At 37.9% G+C, this 18,564-nt stretch overlaps 1 protein-coding gene across 1 annotated transcript in view; it reads left to right on the forward strand.

The window, feature by feature from the left end:
* ABI3BP (ABI family member 3 binding protein) overlaps positions 1-18,564 on the forward strand; it is a 247,464-nt gene that overhangs the window by 203,985 nt on the left and 24,915 nt on the right. Inside the window, exons 56-61 of the mRNA XM_030802139.1 lie at positions 2,496-2,558; positions 4,207-4,281; positions 11,801-11,878; positions 14,514-14,606; positions 17,543-17,671; positions 18,201-18,269. Of these exons, the coding sequence (XP_030657999.1) occupies positions 2,496-2,558; positions 4,207-4,281; positions 11,801-11,878; positions 14,514-14,606; positions 17,543-17,671; positions 18,201-18,269 (507 nt within the window). The remainder of the gene's footprint in view (positions 1-2,495; positions 2,559-4,206; positions 4,282-11,800; positions 11,879-14,513; positions 14,607-17,542; positions 17,672-18,200; positions 18,270-18,564) is intronic.

The following is an 18,564-nucleotide window of genomic DNA, read 5'->3' on the forward strand; positions in this document are numbered from 1 at the left end:
TTAGGTTATAACACTTGTGGACTGCTAATACTTTTTTTTTTATGACCCCTTTTGCCCATCTCTGCCTCTATTAGATGGTAGAAAGCCAAAAATAAGACCAAAAAGAGCAAACATTTAGGGAGTTAGAAGACAAATAAGTTCATGTTGCCCATTATGAGTTCTAATTTGAGGGGGAAAGTTGGTGGGAAAAGTTTGATAATAAGAGGAAATGATAATGAAAGAAATCTGATTTTAAAGTACATGTGTCACTGGGGCAATATTTATTCCAAGTAAACATGACTAAGAAAGACTACAATAAAGGGCAGTTCCTTTAAATTTTCTAAATCTTTTTTACTTGTTTGTTTGGTTTAACTTTTTGTTATGTTTTAAACTTTTATTCAATTACTTCATTTAATTTTTAGTTGCTGTTAATTTATAATTATACACAGAATTCTGAAGTATAATATAATGACAGCCCTCTCAGATCTCTATTACCAGCCTCAACAATGAACAGATGCTCCGTTGTGATATATCCCTATTCCACCCTGATTTCTGTATGTTTATTATTTCATGTTTTTGCAAATCTCTTTAATTTCTGGCTTAAGAGAAGATAGCTGGATTCTCATAATCAATCTGTTTTTACCATAAAATACATAAATATTTACAACAAGCATGATAAATAAAGACTTTCATTCCACACAGGTTGTGTTGCCAAATGAGAAAGATTTTAGCTTTTTAGAGATTTAAAGATTTCAGAATGAGGATAAAAGATCACAGGCCTGTTATTTCCTCATTTTGCCTTTTCCTACTTTAAACAGAATATTGTATTAAATATAAATTTCACCTGTTATTGGGAATATATCCATGATCTCATATCATTATATAAATTGTCTTAACATATTTGTATATGTTGACTTTTTTCTTATATCCTTAGCTGTTTTTCTATGTTTAAAATTGAAACCCTCAAGGCCATATATTGTTTGGTGATGAGCTATATGAGTAACTTACAACCTAAACTTAAATTATATTTAAGCTCTTTTATAAAAAAATTCTTTCTAGATTTAAATGAAGACTATGGAGAAAACTAAAACAAAAATTCAGATGCCATGGCTTTGAAATCATTTAGTGCTGATTATTTCTGTGGTCTATTCTCAATCTCTTTCCTGTCCAAAGTCTTAAAATTTATATATATTCTAGAATGAGACAAGAACTATGATTCTTATCTTTTTTAAGCAGAAGCAACCTAGCATTCAAAGGGATTTACGTGGAAAGATGAAATAGGTTAAATTAACAGGGAATCCCACCATCTCAAAATTGGAAGAAAAAAATTACAAAAAATCCTCAGGCACTTTAAGGTCTGTGAGAATGAATTTTTATGGTTATTATACTTGGGAAAGCCCAAAATAAACCTATAGGGAATTTCAGTGTGTGTCCGCTGTTGTTGGCTTGAAGTATGGCAAAATTCTGCTCATCACAGTCTTTACATTGGAAGTTTATAAATGAGCTACATTATAACCTATTTCACAGGCATACTTTGTTAACTTAGTAGGCAAGGCATTGCTGATTTATGGCTATATAAATATCCACTCGAAATGTGAATAAAATCATTAAAACGATGTAATCTACTTACATAGTTTGCAAGAAAAAATTTTTCCAAAAACATTCCCAAGAAAGCTGGTGGCAGAAGGCAGTATGTGATGGGGAATTGGGGACAGAGGAGGGCAGCATGGAATAGATGAATTCCAGGATGAATGCTTACCTTAAAACCTTAGGATGCATTAATATCTCAGCAGGTTCTCACAAGTTTGCCTGCGTGCAATGGTCACCCACTTATTCATTCATTCTGCAAGTCTTCATTAGGATGCCTTTCTGTGCAGGTGCTGGATAATCGGCCCAGGGATTATCTGAGTTCTTGTTCCTTGCTTGTCCTCTTTTGACAGGCAGGGTACCAGATGCCATTTTCTGTCATTTCTACAGCATTATGGATGACACTGAGTACTCATTTCAGGTTCATGAGCAAAGACCATTTGATAGAGACCACATACTCCTACTCTTTCTTCTTTACCTACCTAAACATTCATTTCTCTTTTTACCTTTAAGATTGTTTGACTTCTTTAGCAAAATAATATTTCACAATGACTCTTCACTGAGAGATTAGATGGATGGATGGATGGACAGATGAACAGACAGATGGATGGCTTATGGGTTTATCATGCTAAGCAAACATCTGGTAAAATGAAAGCTCTTGAAAAATAGGGACAAAATGATGACTAATCCTTAACACAACTTACAAATGAACTACCTCATTCTATGTGCATCTTTAATTTTCAGTCATGTATATTTTCTTTGTTTTATTTTCCTTTAGCATGAAGTCTATAATGCATAATGGGAATTTTCTGAAACTTCTTTATATGTCCATGCAAAGTGTATGAGTTGTTGGTACCTAGGATGCTAAATCTCCATTCAGGAAGCTTTGGTCTGTTGCTTATTAAATAAAAAGTGTTCCTCTGTTTCAGCACCACACAGATTTTATACTACTATGAGGCCCAGAACATCTGACAAGCCACACATCAGACCTGGTAAGTTGTTTCTCTGATGACTTAAATAATCAGCAGGCAGGGGAAGATACAAAATGGATTGAAATAGCCAAATAAACCAAAGGGGGCCCTTACATTGCAATAAGAGACGTACGGAGACTCTGATCTCTGTGGATAAGTGGAAAGGTACTGATGAATCCATAAAGGAAGACTTGACTAAGGATTTTAAGGATAATCAGATGCAGAGATCACTGTGAAATTTTATTGTTTTAAAAGTATTTTTAAAATAGTGTTGGACAATTTTCCTGACAAAGAGGTAGCATAGAGTTAGCTATGACATGTTATTATTTAATAGTTACTTTCAGATATTCTTTCTCTCTGAAGAAAAGATGGTCTCTTTTCAGCATAGAAAAGCTCTTGTTCTGGGAGAACATTTTTACTTGATTCCTTCAGAGAATAAAAATATCACAAGTTCTAAACAGCAAAAATAGTTATATATTGGGAAATATGTTAAATTTACTAAATTCTCCAAAGGTCCTAGGATTGCCCTCACTGGAGCTTGTTCAGAAAAAAAGTTAACTTGGAGGGGTTGATCTAGTTCACGTAACTCACTCTTATGCTGAGGCACAAGTTGGACCAAACACTGGTGTTTTATTTTCTTTTTTTTTGTGATTCTAAGGAGTCTTAAAGTTCCAGATGATGAAACCTGCTTACGAATGAATGTTCTCAGTGAATGCATCTTTAGAACAATAATTTTATATTCTTTGGTTTATGTAGAGTCCATATATTTTGTTATAATTTTCCAACTTCTAAAGATAATTGGGCACAGAAATCTTTTATAACCATGTGTATCTCTCTGTGACTTTGTGTGTCATGATAGGTGTTGAGAGCTTAATGTGAGACTGGTTATATTAAACATTTCTAAAAAATAAGCGGTAACGATCACGGCTAATAATGACCGAGCACTGGCCATGTGCCCTGTGAGGTACAGTTGAGGAAGCTGAGGCACAGAGAGGAACTAGAAAGTGGATCAAAAGATGAGCAGTATGGCTCCAGAGCTTCTCACATAAGCACAATACACTTAGTGCTCCTCCTTAAAGAGTCTTCTAAATGGATTATAAAATAGGTCACCTCTTAAGGCTTTGGTAAGGCTATGACTCTCTCCCGAGCAGGAAAGGAAGTAAAATGGTTTCATCAAGTTCTGTGCTTGACAATGGACTTTGTGAAAGGACTAGTATAATGAAACCTCTGTACCTACGGATTCCCACGAAAAGAAGTGGAAAGACTCCAACTTATGAATGGAGGCCTTGACAAATACACTTCAGATTTTGGTTTTTCATTAGACATATGTAGTCCTGATCTTTCTTCAGTTCCATTTTGGAATGTATCTAATGCCTATAAATGAGACAAGATCTTTCCCTCTTCGGATTATAAATTCCCTTGCCAGTTACTTTTTCAAGTCAAGTATTGAAGCACAGTCATCACCTCAGAATACAAATTCAGGTCTCTGTTTTCAAATTCAAGTCTATTATTTTTATACAAGACTGTGGTTTCTATATTCTGAATAATATTTTTGGTAAGTCATCTTTTTTATTGCCTAAATGACTTTCAATTCTCTGAGAAATTTTGTTTTTCTTGGCTGCAAACTTTCAATAAGAAAATGAACTATTTATATCCCACTTTATTTTAGTTCTGAATAGGACAACTACAAGACCTACTAGGCCCAAACCCAGTGGGATGCCCAGTAGGAATGGAGTGGGAACAGGTAATAATCACAAGTGTATTTCCTTTTTATCCTGTCAAAACTATAAGTGTTATTTAATTTTATGATATTGTTGAATTCACATTTTAATTTCCTTTTTACCAGTTTTTAAAGTTCTTAGTAATTCTGTAACTGAAAATTATAACTCAATCCAAAATCAAAACTTCAAATGTCTCTAAAAATAGTGAAGACTTTTTCACTTTTCCTAAACCTAGTCTACTAGTTACTATATATAATCTTGCTTCTGAAAAAGATCCTGATTAAGTATAAATTGAGTGAAAACACTAAAAATAGCTATTTCCCCTAATTTCAAAATACTTTTTATACACAGACTGGTCTTTGAACTATAATTAGTTGGTTTTTAAGTTTATAATTTAACAAGTACCATTAAAATTTTTTTGAATGACTGCATCTGTTAGCAATCTGGAATATGAAATTTAAACAAGAAATATTTAATCAGAGCAATTCGTATTTGGTTACCCTGGTAACAGTCATTAATGTTTTCAAATCATTCATCTTAAATAACATAGCTGTAATCTAATCAGATCTATGGGAGTAAGTATTATGCTAGAAAACCTAGGATACTGATCTAATAAATATTCAAACACCCAACTTCATGGATAAATGGTAGTTATTTAGATGCCTTAACACAGAATTGTATCATTCCCTTTAAATATTTTTAGTAATATAACTCTTGTGTTTGCTTAGGTAAAAAAAATTAGAATTTATTTAATGTATATATATCTGATTAACCCATGATGGTTCTCTAATGAGAAAGAGATATGAATAATACCTAGAGATATTTAGTCTAAAAATTATTGAGCTTTGTTTAAGAACGTGCTTTTTGTACTTGATTATTACAGTCTCTGAATTTCTAGGAATTCACTTATCTTCAAACCAAATAATGAGGCCAATACTATAAATTCATGACTTATGAAAAGCAAGAAAGCATCTCAATATCTAATTGTGCTCAGCTACTCTTTTTATTCTTCCCAACTGTGGGATTAGATGGTGCACAATTTTTCAGATTGACATAAGCAATTTGGTTGTAAATGGAGCCACCTTCTCTCAGATCCTTTTGGGAGGAAGGCAGGTACAAATTGTTTAATAATCAAATAATTCCTTGGAAGTTGCATAAGTAAAAATAAAAGAAAGCACTTAGATGTCAACCAAGCAAATGAAAGAACAGTAAAGTAGCTGTGATCACACTTGAAAGCTACTAACCTTCACTATAATACTGATTCTTACTAGGAACATGCAATTATCTCTCAGGGAAACAAACCATTATTATATTTTAGCTTATCAACAATATAAATATTTTTCCAAAGCCCATTTGTATTACACATGGATATCTATTACCTTCTTGTATACATAAAGTCAACTTTATAACAATGTATCCAACTTAGCTTTGGAAGAATAATATAGCAGGGCTTTTTCAATTTAATCTGTCAATTGTTGGGAGAAATTGGGCTGGTGGGCACAGGTAGACAACGCTGTGCTCACTATTTCCTCTTTCTTCACTCCACCTCCATCCCCAACCAAAATTTTTTGTGCCTGGTCTATATTCTTTTATTTGTCAGTTGGGATCCCCTGACAAGGAAGGACTTGCTGCCTGCCTGCAGGGAGTGAGGTCAGCAGATGGCATCCAGCTATCATCTCCTTCAGAGTAAGCTTCAACCAGAGGGCACTGAATGGAGATCTGGGCAGTACATCTCCATGTCAGCCACAGTAATTTATAGCAACCAAATGGAATTCATCCTAGGAATTCAAGGTTGGCTCAACACTCAAACAAATTAGTGTAATTCACCATGTTAACAGAATAAAGAGGAAAAATCATATGATTATCCAAGTAGATGCACAAAAAAACCTAGACAAAATTTTAAATTCATCCCTAATGAAAGCTCCCAGGAAATTAAGAATAAAAGGAAGTTTCCTCAATCTGATAAAGGGCATCTGTGAAAAAGCTACAACTTTCACACCAGCAGTAGTTGTGGCCGAGTGGTTAAGGCAATAGACTAGAAAAAGCTGCCACTAACACTGTACTTAACGGTGAAAGACTAAACACTTTTCTCCTAAGATGGAGAATACAGCAGGGATTTCTATTTTCACCACTTCTATTGAATATAGTAGTGAATGTTTAGCCAATGCAGTAGGCAAGAAAAGAAGTAAATGGCATAAAATTCAGAAATTATAGATAACATGATTATCTATGTAGCATATTATTAAGGAAAACAACAGCTCTCAGATATTTGCCTAGAGAATACTATTTTCAGAAATTGATGAGGAAAAAATGTTTAAAAATCTCTCCTCTCCAGGTTGTAGACTTACCTTAGTCCACCTTCCTTTGATTCTGCATAGTTTTGATCAGACTTCTTTATAGAAATGCAACTGTTCACAAAAGTTTATTTTCTTCTCTGACACAATTCTACTGTCTCATCCACACTTACTTTCAGCCTCTGTTGACTCTTTTAATGCATCATTTTTGTGTTAAATGGTTTCATGCTCAGCTTTGACGTCTTACTCAGAATATTTATCTTTATTATCCATCTCACGTACATTTTCCTATAGTTTTTCTTGCTGAAGTTTCAACTCAGATATTTCACATTTTAAAAAATTAGTTAATAAAGGAAGTGTTTGTGATCTATAGGACATATTCTTTTTAATTTTATTTTTTAAAATTTTTATTTCAATGGCTTTTGGGTTTTGTTGTTACATGGATAAACATGAATGGTTTTTTGTTACATGGATGAATTATATACTGGTGAATTTGAGATTTTAGTGCACTCATTACCTGAGTAGTGTACACTGTACCTAATATGTTGTGGTTTTTTATCCCTAGCTTCCTCTCACCCTCCCCCTTCTGAGTGTCTAAAGTTCGGTATATCAATCCGTATGCCTTTGTGTACTTACAGCTTACCTCCCACTTTTAAGTGAGAACATATGGTTTTTGATTTTCCACTCCTGAGTTACTTCACTTAGAATAATTGTCTTTAGATCCATCCAAATTTCTGCAAAAGACATTATCATGTTCCTTTTTTTATCACTGAGTAGTATCCCATGGTGTATATATACCAAACATTTTCTTTATCTACTTATTAGTCAATGGGCACATAAGTTGGTTCCATATCTTTGCAACTGTGAATTGTGCTGCAATAAACATACATGTGCATGTGTCTCTTTCATATAATGACTTATTTTCCTTTAAGTAGATGCCCAGTAGCAGTATTGCTGGGTTGAATGGTAGTTCTACTATTAGTTCTCTAAGGAATCTCCAAACTCTTTTCCCTAGAGGTTGTACTAATTTACATTCCCACCAGCAATGTGTAAGTGGTCCCTTTTCCCTACATCCACGCCATCTCATCTATTGTTTTTTGACTTTTGATAATGGCCATTCTTGCAGGAAAAAGGTGGTATCTCATTGTGGTTTTGATTTGTAGTTCCTATAGGATATGTTCTTTATGGTCTTAGACCACCTAAGGTTGTGCCCTTGGAAGACTTAAAAAAAGAAAAACAGATTCTGAGGCCTAAAGACTACAGACCTTTGACTATTGAGGTCTCTATAAAAAATCTTGTGATTCCATAAGCCCCAGGAATATCTTGAGCTCAGTATTTTATATGTTATTTCACATCATTATAGATATTTTCCCTGATGTATGTGTATTTTATACATGTATGTGTAGATAGGTATTGCTCTACCCCAAGGTTAGAAAGTAGCCTGCAGAGGTTGAGATCTAAAGTGGGTCATTTCTCTAGCATTCTGCTTTTCCATGGTTTCCAGAGACGTGTCCCAGCTTAGCTGATGTGTCCTACCTATTAAAATCTCCTTGAGACCTGCCTACAGAGATGCTACAAGCCATGCACACACCAGGCCAAGAGATTGTGCAAACTACAGCCCCACAGGCCAAATCTTGCTCACTGCCTGTTTCTGTAAATAAAGTTTTATTGGAAACACATCTCCCTTTCACATTGTACTATGTACAATGTGTACTGTGTACAAAGGTACATATACAGTACTATGACAGTTGAATCGTTGTGACAGAGACAGTATGGCCCACAAAGGTGAAAATATTTATTGGGTTAGCATGGGGTTAGCAGTCTGCATGTGGTTAGCAGACTGTTTCTGTAAAGGATAAATGTTTTCAACTCTGTGGGCAAAATAGTCTCTTTCACAGATATTTAATTCTGCCGTTGTGCTGTGAAAGCAAGTATAGAAAAAGTTTGCCAATCCAGTGCTAGACAATCTCTCTGACTTTCTCCCTGAGGGAAGTTGTGCAGCTATTTTTTCATTCAACCAACATTTATTGAAAGCCCATTATGTACTAGGCAAAGTGTAATTCTGAAACCACCTTGGCACATATGATTTGGCAGATATTGTTAAATACCTGAACCCTAGACTCCTTTCTCTACACCCTAATGAAGGAACCACAGTTTACTGCCCCCACATGAGTGTGCTGCACGATAATCCAGTCCCCTCAGGCTGAGGAATGTGTTTTTCTGGGCTGTAACTAAATCTTCCAGGCTGCTGGCTCCCTGCCTGTGGCTTTTTAGCCAGGTGCTAAGATTTGGGACAAGAGTGCAGAAACCAATCATCCATAAATATCACCCTTTTTTGATCACAGGGAATGAAGTCACTGGTACATTTAAGAACCGATTTCCAGTTTACTCTGTTTGTTTGCAAAGTTTTTGTTACCATGGTTAAAAATACCCAAATTGTCACTTCATTTCGGATGATAAATTGCTGAGGGGTGAACTACGTAAATCCAGAGATTTTTAGAGGACTATCATATGAAGGTTGGGGGCTCATTCTGAGGCTCAAGTCTTGGTGCTTACAGAGCTGACTCTGCCCATTAGAAGATGCGTTGGTTAATCCTGCCTGAGGGAAAAAGAAGTCAGGTCACAGCTTGGGCCAGACTGTCTAATTGGGTGCCAATTCCTGAGAATTTGTTCTTTACAGTATCTCTTACTGATTTTCTCCTTTCTCTTACTGATTTTCTCCTTTCTCTTCCCATTCCCTCTCTGCTGCCTTTGGCCTTCATTTGCTCTCCTCTGACTCAAGGCAAGAGACGTTCACTAGTCCCTCCAGTTCTGGCCCGGGTGAAATGCCTCAACAGCAGCTAGGTGCAGGAGAGCAAGTCCAGAATGAGAGCTCAGTCTCCTGTCCCCAGATCTTGCCACTGAGCCACACAGCTGCCCTTTGCATGGCCCTTCCCAATGCTTTCGGGCGCCACTGGCTTCTATCCATTTCTAAAGGCTGGAGAAAGTCTAGTTTTGCAGCTGATTCTCTATTTGATTTGGGAACTTATATCTAAGGATCATAAGAATATGATGCCTCTGTCTCCACCTACATAGAAAATGGCTCATTTCTTCCCGTTTCTCCCTGGATAAAAAAAAAGAGGGCAAAGGAATTTGTATCTTTGGTCTTACATATAATGTAACTCTGCAAAATTTGGATTCTCTTCAGAGCTCCTAGATTTCTAACCTACCAGCCCCTGTGACTTGGTGGATTTGCATATGCCTGATCAGCGACTGCTGGCAGCCTTGGACTACTTTCTGAGTCCCACACACCCGTGGCATGGCTGGATAACACATGCTTGCCAGCTATGGCCATTTAGCCCTCATACAGTTGTGGCAGCTCAAGCCACCCAAGAGACAGAGTAGAGAGCTCTAGGAATATATTCACTCAGAGTTACTATGAGGAATAGCAGGAAGAAAATGATCAGAGGATAGTAAGTACTCTGTTATTTGCCTCTTAGTGCTGAAGAGATAGGCTTTGGATCCTGGCATATGTAGGCCTGAATCCCACTGCTTCCTAGCTGTGAGACCTTGGGCAAATTGCTTAATCTCCCCTTGCCTTGGATTTTCTCATCTGTGGGATGTGGATTATATTCCACACACAGAGGGTTGTAAGAATTAAGTCAAATCATGAATATGTAAGGCACTTGCACAGTATTGGATCAAGATACTTTGTTTTTCAAGGGCAGGAAGATTTGGAAAGGGGCTGTAAAGAAGAGTCTACTCAAGACAGCCTACTAGCCTTCTAGGGTATATAAAAGTTTGTGTTACCCTGGAGAAATCGTGGTAAATCAAACCTCGGCAAGCCAAGTTACCCCAGTGACCCACATGCAGGTATTCTTCAATTCCCTATGCTGTTCACAGAGAAATGAGCCATTTCCCTTCCCCACTACCCCTGACAGTGAGACACAGGAGGAAGGCTAATGAACCATTTGCTTGTGGCCTGCCTATGGGATTAGTCACAAAAGTCATCGCCCCCAGAAACATTTTTTTCCTACCACAAATAAGCTTTAATTCATGATTCCATATGTAATTTCTCCATGATTTTATATATTTTATCTCTTACTCAAGCAGCAGAGGATGTGGGATTGCAATACTAGGTTCATCCCCTGAATGTCATAAATTAATGTGAAAATGTCATCTTATTTTTGGGAGGCAAAGCTTCTGTTGTATATTTAATATATCTGCCCACACATTAAATGAAATCAAGTATATAATGTCCCCAAACAGTTTCTGGAACACAGTGAGTCCTCAAAACAGGGTTGTTGTCATTGTTAATGTACTAACTAGTATATTAATGTAAACATTTCATTCCTATTTTTAATATGTAAATTACAGTCAGGTCCTCAAAGTAGTATGAATTCTTTTTTAGGACAGGTCATTATTTGTGAAGTAATTTTTATTGTTTAAATTCTAAAAATGTCTGTTTCTATTCTTTTATAATGAAGACTGTCACCCAAACTAAGGAAGATTATTTTATAATATGAAAGAATAATTTTTAAAATACGACAAAAACCTAATTAGTTCCCTGTGGGATTGCTACCCAAAGTCCAAGCCTGAGTATTTAGGCAAATGGCTGGTAATAACCACAAGATTATTGAGGGGCCTAGGAGACAAAATATCACACAAAGTGATTTTCAAATCATTTTATTTCAAACAGTAATTTTGAGTTAGAGGCCTGCCCAGGGCTAATTTACAAATCCCAAAAGATCATTTGTGGTCTCAATAGCCTCATAGCTAATGCCACTCCAGGAATAATTTTAAAGTCAATTCATTAAGTATAGACCCAAACACATTGGAATTCTAAGGTGTGTGTGTGTGGTTTTTTTTTTTAATGGGCGTAGAGGGATTGGAAGAAAAAAATTTTTTTTGAATTACAAAATGTACTGATGAATATTGGCAAAAGGTGGCCAGTTACCATAAATGAAATCCCACCTGGTGAGGCAATACCACCCAGTAAGGCAGTGCAGGATGAGTTTCATGAAAGATTTGGACAAAACCACAATTTACCATGAAATGCTAATTCTACAGAGAAAATATCACAACTAGTGAATGTAGGGTTTTTATTTTTTTCTATAGCCAGATAATAGAAGCCCGTTAAAATGTCTTGGCATAAAAACACCAATGCGCCTGCTCTGCAAAGAATGTACGTTATTACTGGCAACTCTACCAAGTTTCCATGGAACATTTTCGCTATATGTTTATTCCCTTTCATTATCTCTGCTCATAGGGGTCAAGCAAGCACCCAGGCCATCAGGTGTTGGTAGAAATGTATCAGTGGACTCTACTCACCCCACTAAAAAGCCAGGTAAGGAATAACATGCTGACTTTTATGACAGCTCAGCTCTGAAACTTGGATGGTAACTGCAGTATCATTTCTTGTGGCAAAAACAGCCACAAGTATCAGAACCATGCACACAGTGCATGGGCATTGCTAGGAAAACATTTGGAATATTATTTTTGGAGGAATTAAAAGTGCTCTATGCACAAATTAAATATTAATAGGAACTTCCGATGTGATACTAACTGAATCATTACTTTCTATAATGTTCTGAGGGGCCATAATGGACAAATGCTGCAGAATCACTGTGGTTTCTAGTTTTTATCATGTTTAAGTTTTGGTGTTGTGTAATTTATTACAATATTTTTTTGCCTGAGATTACTTAAGTTCCTGATTTAAGAGTATGCTCTATGTTATAGGCCAAAAGTATGAACCTGGTGACTCAGAATACCTTTGCATTGAATAAGGACTTTTATTAATGTCAACCACCAGTACACCCCTGAACACACACACACACACACACACACACACAGAGAGCGAGTCTTTCTCTTACTAGTATACCAGACATTTTTCTGGATTGACTATTTTTCTTGAAGATTTTAAAGCCAACATATGTTATGCCAAAAAAAAGATATAAATTGTTTAACTATAGCACAAGACTTAAAACGTGGGTTAAAGTGGACTTCTCCGAGCACCTCTGACCTCGCCAACCCTTCTGCAAATTATAAAAAGGTGCCTGTTTACCCCACCCTTTAGGCAGACAATGAGAAAAACAATGCCCTTCCTCTGGGCTGGCAGCCTTGCATGAGAGTTCATAAGTGGATGAGCAGAGCAGGTGCTAAGCTTTGTCCCCCACTTACACCTCCTGGGCCAAGTGTCTTTGTGCGGTACGCAACTACCACAACTGTTCACAGCCTGCTCCCCACAGATACAGACTTGTTTCAGCCATCAGGGTTACCTCGATGTAGTGTTTGAGAAGTTCTAAAGGGTTTTAATTATAATTATATAATAGAGCTGAGAATGGAGTAAAACACCCACAAAAGGAGAAATTTTATGCTTTAACAATTTAAAACTAAAATGGTATAAGAAATTGTAGCCTCAAAATAAAAGGCAACTGGGGATAATGAAGTTCAGAAGTGCTCCTGTTAAGTCTACATGGAAAATGAAAGATGTTAAATTCTATACGTGTTTATAGCCTTTCAAAAAGTAGATATACCTATGTACAATCATCTCTTGGTATCTATGGGGGATTGGTCCCAGGATTTTCCTCAGATACTAAAATCTGAGGATGCTCAAATCCCTTATATAAAATCATATAGTGTTTGCATATAACCCATGCACATCTTCCCATATACTTTAAATCATCCACTATAATACCTAATGCAATATAAATAATTATGTTTTGTGTTTTGCTGTTGTTGTATTGTTATTTTTATTGTGGTTTTTAAAAAAATTTTCCATCCACAGTTGTTTGAATTAACTGATGGGGAACCCACAGATATGAAGGGCCCGACTGTATATTCATCTATAATGAGGACATGTTTTCTATATACTAAAGTGCTTTGTTGTCCCTGGTACATTACCAACATTAATTTATAGGAATATCTGAATATATTTGTGTGCAGTTTTCTGTAGAATCTATTCTGTCATTCAACTGCTAATTATCAAACATTATTTTTTATTTTTAAAAACCCTGTTTTTGAAAAATTCTGAGCACCTAAGTGGAGGAGGATGAGCAGAAGAATATAACAGGGCAGGAGAAAGCTATAGAAAAGCAGTGCTGAGAATACCAGAAGCAAACTTCTGTGTCAGTTCTGCCTGCAATTCCAGCCAACTTCCATTGTGTGCAGAGGTATTTTTTCAAGGAAACTAAAAACTTGGGACGTCAATTCACTATAGCAAAAGAAAACCTGTCCACCCTGCTGTGTTGAACTAAATGACAGGTTCTTGTAGTCTGTGACTTATGACGCTGTGTGCTTGTTATCTTACTGTAGCCAACTTTGTTATAGAGGAGCATTCAAACAGCTCCTTGGTTGCATTATCATTAAACTACCAACAGGCAGAAGACTAGCTTCCAACAGAAGGATAAATTTCATTTTATAGCTTGGTAAAAGCTTTTATAAAAATAATCATTAAGTTATTGTAACAAGAAAATAGTAAAGATACCAAGAAATTTTGTTTTCTAATATCAGTTGTGCCCTGACTAAAGTATTTAGGGTTTTTTAATCAAGTTTAGCCTAAAGCTGCCTCCTTACGTATTTTAAGTTCAGCCTAAAGGTTTTTCTGTACATCATAAACTATAACAAGCAGAGGTGTCACAAGACACCTCCTTGTGCCAATCACGGAGTTTTGGCCAATCAAATGTAGCCAGCTGTTCAGACCATGTTCAAGTAAGGCAAATGACAAGCTGTTTATGTACCTCACTTCCGTTTTCTGTACATCACTTTCCTTTTTCTGTCATAAATCTTCTTCCACCACATGGCTGCGCCAAAGTCTGAGCCTGTTCTGGCTCAGGAGGCTGCCCCATTTGTGAATCATTCATTGCTCAATTAAACTCCTATGTAAAAAAAAAAAAAAAAAAAAAAAAAAAACCCTGTTTTTTTCTATAGTGAATCTTTATGACGGCTTTATCTAAAATACAATCTCTTATCCACAATCCCAGGGACTCTCCGCCCACCCTTGCCACCCAGACCTACACCCCCACGAAGAAAACCTTTACCACCAAATAATGTCACTGGAAAGCCAGGAAGTGCAGGTACGTAAGTCATGTACCTTTCCTTCTCCCGCCATGATTTCGGTTTTACTAGCCAACATAAGCTCTTCTTGGCATGCTAGCAACAGGCACACTGTTGATGTGTGTGACACGTTTGTGTTGGCCCTGAAGACTAGACACTGTAAATGATGGCTTTCAGGACTTACAACCTGATTCTTGGACAGAAAGAAGGAAACCATCTCTCTGCATCTAGGCAAATTTGCTTCTTAGATGTCTGAGTGCTTGGAGCCTAGATTGAAGCTGACTCAGACCCTTCAACAAAGGGATTATTTTGGACAAGATGCTGTACATTGCCAAGGCCCCAAGAATAATAGGTGTGATGACTTGTCATTGACTTATCATTCTGTCTCCTGAAATAAAATCCTGTGTGTCCCACTGAAAGCTCTCCTATCCAACAGCCTTCATGCCAGGCCTGGTATGGTGCTCAGGGGAAGATTTGGGACTAAAATATTCAGGGTGACTGAAAGGCCTAGCCTGTGCAACAATACAGGAATATGTTTTGGAGGCAAGCTGCCTCTTACCTCCATGTCTGGGCACACACATTGCCCCTCCCTATAGAATGACCCTTTCGAGGCTTGGGATACTCAGACTTCATCCTTTTCTTTAAAAACCTTCCCTAACTCCTCGAGGTAGTCTTGGCATTGCTTCTCCGTTCTTGTCCTTGACATACACCTCTGTTAGAGCAAAGAGAAAATTGTTTCAGAACTGTTTGTTTGCATACTTCTCTTCCCCTAATAGACTGTGAGCTCTGTGATGACAAAGTCCTTGGTTTTTTTTCTCTGAATTCCCAGAACCAAATCCAGTACTTAGCACATAGAGGATATTTGATGAGTAATAACAAAATGAATAAAGGAATGAAATTGAGTTAGTAAAATTCACCTAGTTCAGACGGAAGCTTTACCTCATACTGAGGGCTCTTCATCCAGGACCTGCCAGCAAATTTCAGCATGTTCCCCATCTTTCCTCCCTCTCTCAAGAACACTACTCCCTAAATATTTTTTAGGTGGAATCGGGATAAAAGTGTTAAAACAGCTGTGAAAGATGAAACCGATGAGGATCGCTGTGAAAGGGAGTGGATGTCACTGTTTTCACAGGATGAAAGGAGGCTGTTGTGATGGAGCTTGTAGGATGTCCCATGTGCACAGTGAACTCTAGGTCATTTTCCCATGGGCTGAAGGAGGAAGCAGCCTCCCATCCATACCTCTGGTGCCTTTCTGAGTCAAAGCCCAGTGACATGGCCTTGCTAGGAGACCGGGTTTCCCCATTTACTATAACCTGGGGCAGCTGTGACTTGAGCTCCTGCAGCTTGCAGATAAGACTGGATGAGCCACAGGGTGATGCCTGAGTGTGCCACTTGGGGGCCCCCTCCAGAGCAATGCTGTGAGGCTGTGTGCCTTAAAGAGAAGTTTGACGGCCTTGGTGCCTGCCATATAAACCCTTGTTCTCTCCTGTCAGTAAACGTAGCTTTGGTACAGCCCACCCAGCCTGAAGAAGAACTGTAAATACATTCCACTTCTGAGATGAACCCTAGTCCCTGCTCTCCACCCTCACCCTCCACCATTCACCTCTAACTCAAGGGAAATGGCTGCACTGAGGAGCCAAACCATAACTGAGGGCACTGGTACAGATTTGGCCTGATTAGCATCACAGAAAGTGTATCTTGAATTCCAGTCCAATGTCCTGGAGTCCTCTGAGGCTCTCTCACATGTGTCTGTGAGCACAGTCTGGGGCTGCCATGTGACATGTGCCACTTGCCCTCAATCTCCAGATCTACCCAGGCTTCTGAGTCCCACTCTCCTCACCAGGATGAAAATGCTATGCTATGCCAGCATTTCCTGTTGACTCTGCCAACCCTGGAAAGCCCTTGTGGACTGCAGTGCAACTTCTCTTGGGTTTTGCTTGACCTCTTCTTATGGCTCATACCCACTAGGGTCAGGAACATGCATCCCTGGAGGCCAGGCCAGAGGCCCATCTGACTACTCAGCCCTGATTCCATGCTGGGCCATAGTCCTCGGGTCAGGCTTGTATCCCTTGACTCTCTATTGCCCAAGAGTGACTCCTTCTCCCAGGTGGAACATAAAATTCAATCTAGTCTCCTTTCCACTCCAAACACCCAGACTTGCCTGGACCTTGGGATGGATCCAGTTTTAGGGACTTATAAGTGTTTTAAGAGTGGAGGAGTCACTGTTGAATATAGCAATCAGGGTTGCACTATACTGGCCACCAGGCCAGAATCATGGACATTAACCCTAGGAATCTTTTTCCTTCTTCTCTAGCCATCTTCCATGCCTGCCACTGAGTCTCCCTGACAGCTCTCACGTCCACCCCTTCCATCCAGTCCCACTGCCTTTGCTGTAGTTCACCTTCCTTTCTCTTGCCTACACAAATGACTCAGTCCCTAAAAATAACATCCAAATCCATGATATTCAACTTCTTTCACGATCTGCCTTTCCTTGCCCCTCCACTCCCAGCTCTTATTGTACCCCTTCAAGTTAAACACACCAGGCTGTTGCATGCTTCCCTGACACGGTTCTTGTTATAACCTTTGTCTATAATACAGCTCTTGTCTCTACCTACAAATAATTTCTCCTGTATTGGCATATCCTCTGTGAAGGCATTTCTCTGCCCACTCCAACCCGACAACCCTCCATCTTTCCTCAGACATAACCACTCCCTCTTCTTACACGCCGCCTCTGTGATGTTATCTAGTACTTTTTTACAATGTCTATAATAATGCTTTGATATACTTGGCTCATACATCTATCTCCCCCAAGAGTCAGGTCATTTTCTCTCCAAGGCTGGTCTATAGTGCCAAGCCACATGGTGAGTGCTGAAAAACATATACGGAATAAATAAATGTTTATAGGAAACTTGGCAGTGTGCATATAAAGCCTGACTACTTTGGCTCTACATTACAGGAATCATTTCATCAGGCCCAATAACTATACCACCCCTGAGGTCAACACTCAGACCTACTGGAACTCCCTTGGAGAGAATAGCAACAGATATAAAGCAACCAACAGTTCCTGCCTCTGGAGAAGAACTGGGTTTGTATGGCAATCAGTTCTCACTGGATACTTAGCTGTGAGGTGCAAAAGATTTTAAATGTTGGTGGGGATGTGTGAGTCTCAGTTTGAGGTCTTCCATTTTACTCCATTTTATGATTAATACGGTTGTTTTTAATTTTAAAATTATACTTATTTTCAACACTCCCTTATAGAGTATTATCCTTCCCTTAGCAGATATAGAAGAAACTGCCTAACTGTGGTTCATAAAAAGATCTAGACTACCTAATGCTACTACTAAATCACATTGTTACCAACTACACATATCTTAAGTTATTAGTGCATATTAACTGCTTGGTTATAATTTGTAATTCATTACACTATAGAACACCTTGCAGCAGGACACAACTAAAGGCCTTATATTGTGGATGAATATGTATAATTTTAAAAAATCAAAACTGCAAGCAGTTTACAAGGAGAAATATTGAATATCTTTAGTCTACAACTTTTTCATTGTATTGTGAAGCTTTTTTATCTTTTGCTAAAATTGTTCATTATTTTCCATTCTCAGAAAATATAACTGACTTTAGCTCAAGCCCAACAAGAGAAACTGATCCTCTTGGGAAGCCAAGATTCAAAGGTATGTATGATTGGCTGTGAATCTCACATTTGAAAAGGCTATTTTTGGTAGATGTATCAGCCAGTTATTGCTGTCTAACAAACCACAAATCTTAGTAGCCTATTATAATAAGGATTTATTTTTCATGTGTCTGCAAGTCAACTGGGTGTCAGCTGATTAATCTAGGATGTGTTTGTTCTGCTTCTAGCAGCAGGTAGAGCTAGGCCTTTTGTGGGTTAGACTCAAGTCCACCCCACATGTGTTTACTCTGATTCCCAGGAATGAACAACCAACAGTGACCCAGGGGAAGCCATTT

This window comes from Nomascus leucogenys, chromosome 21 (genome assembly GCF_006542625.1).
Source record: "Nomascus leucogenys isolate Asia chromosome 21, Asia_NLE_v1, whole genome shotgun sequence".
NCBI lineage: Eukaryota > Metazoa > Chordata > Mammalia > Primates > Hylobatidae > Nomascus > Nomascus leucogenys.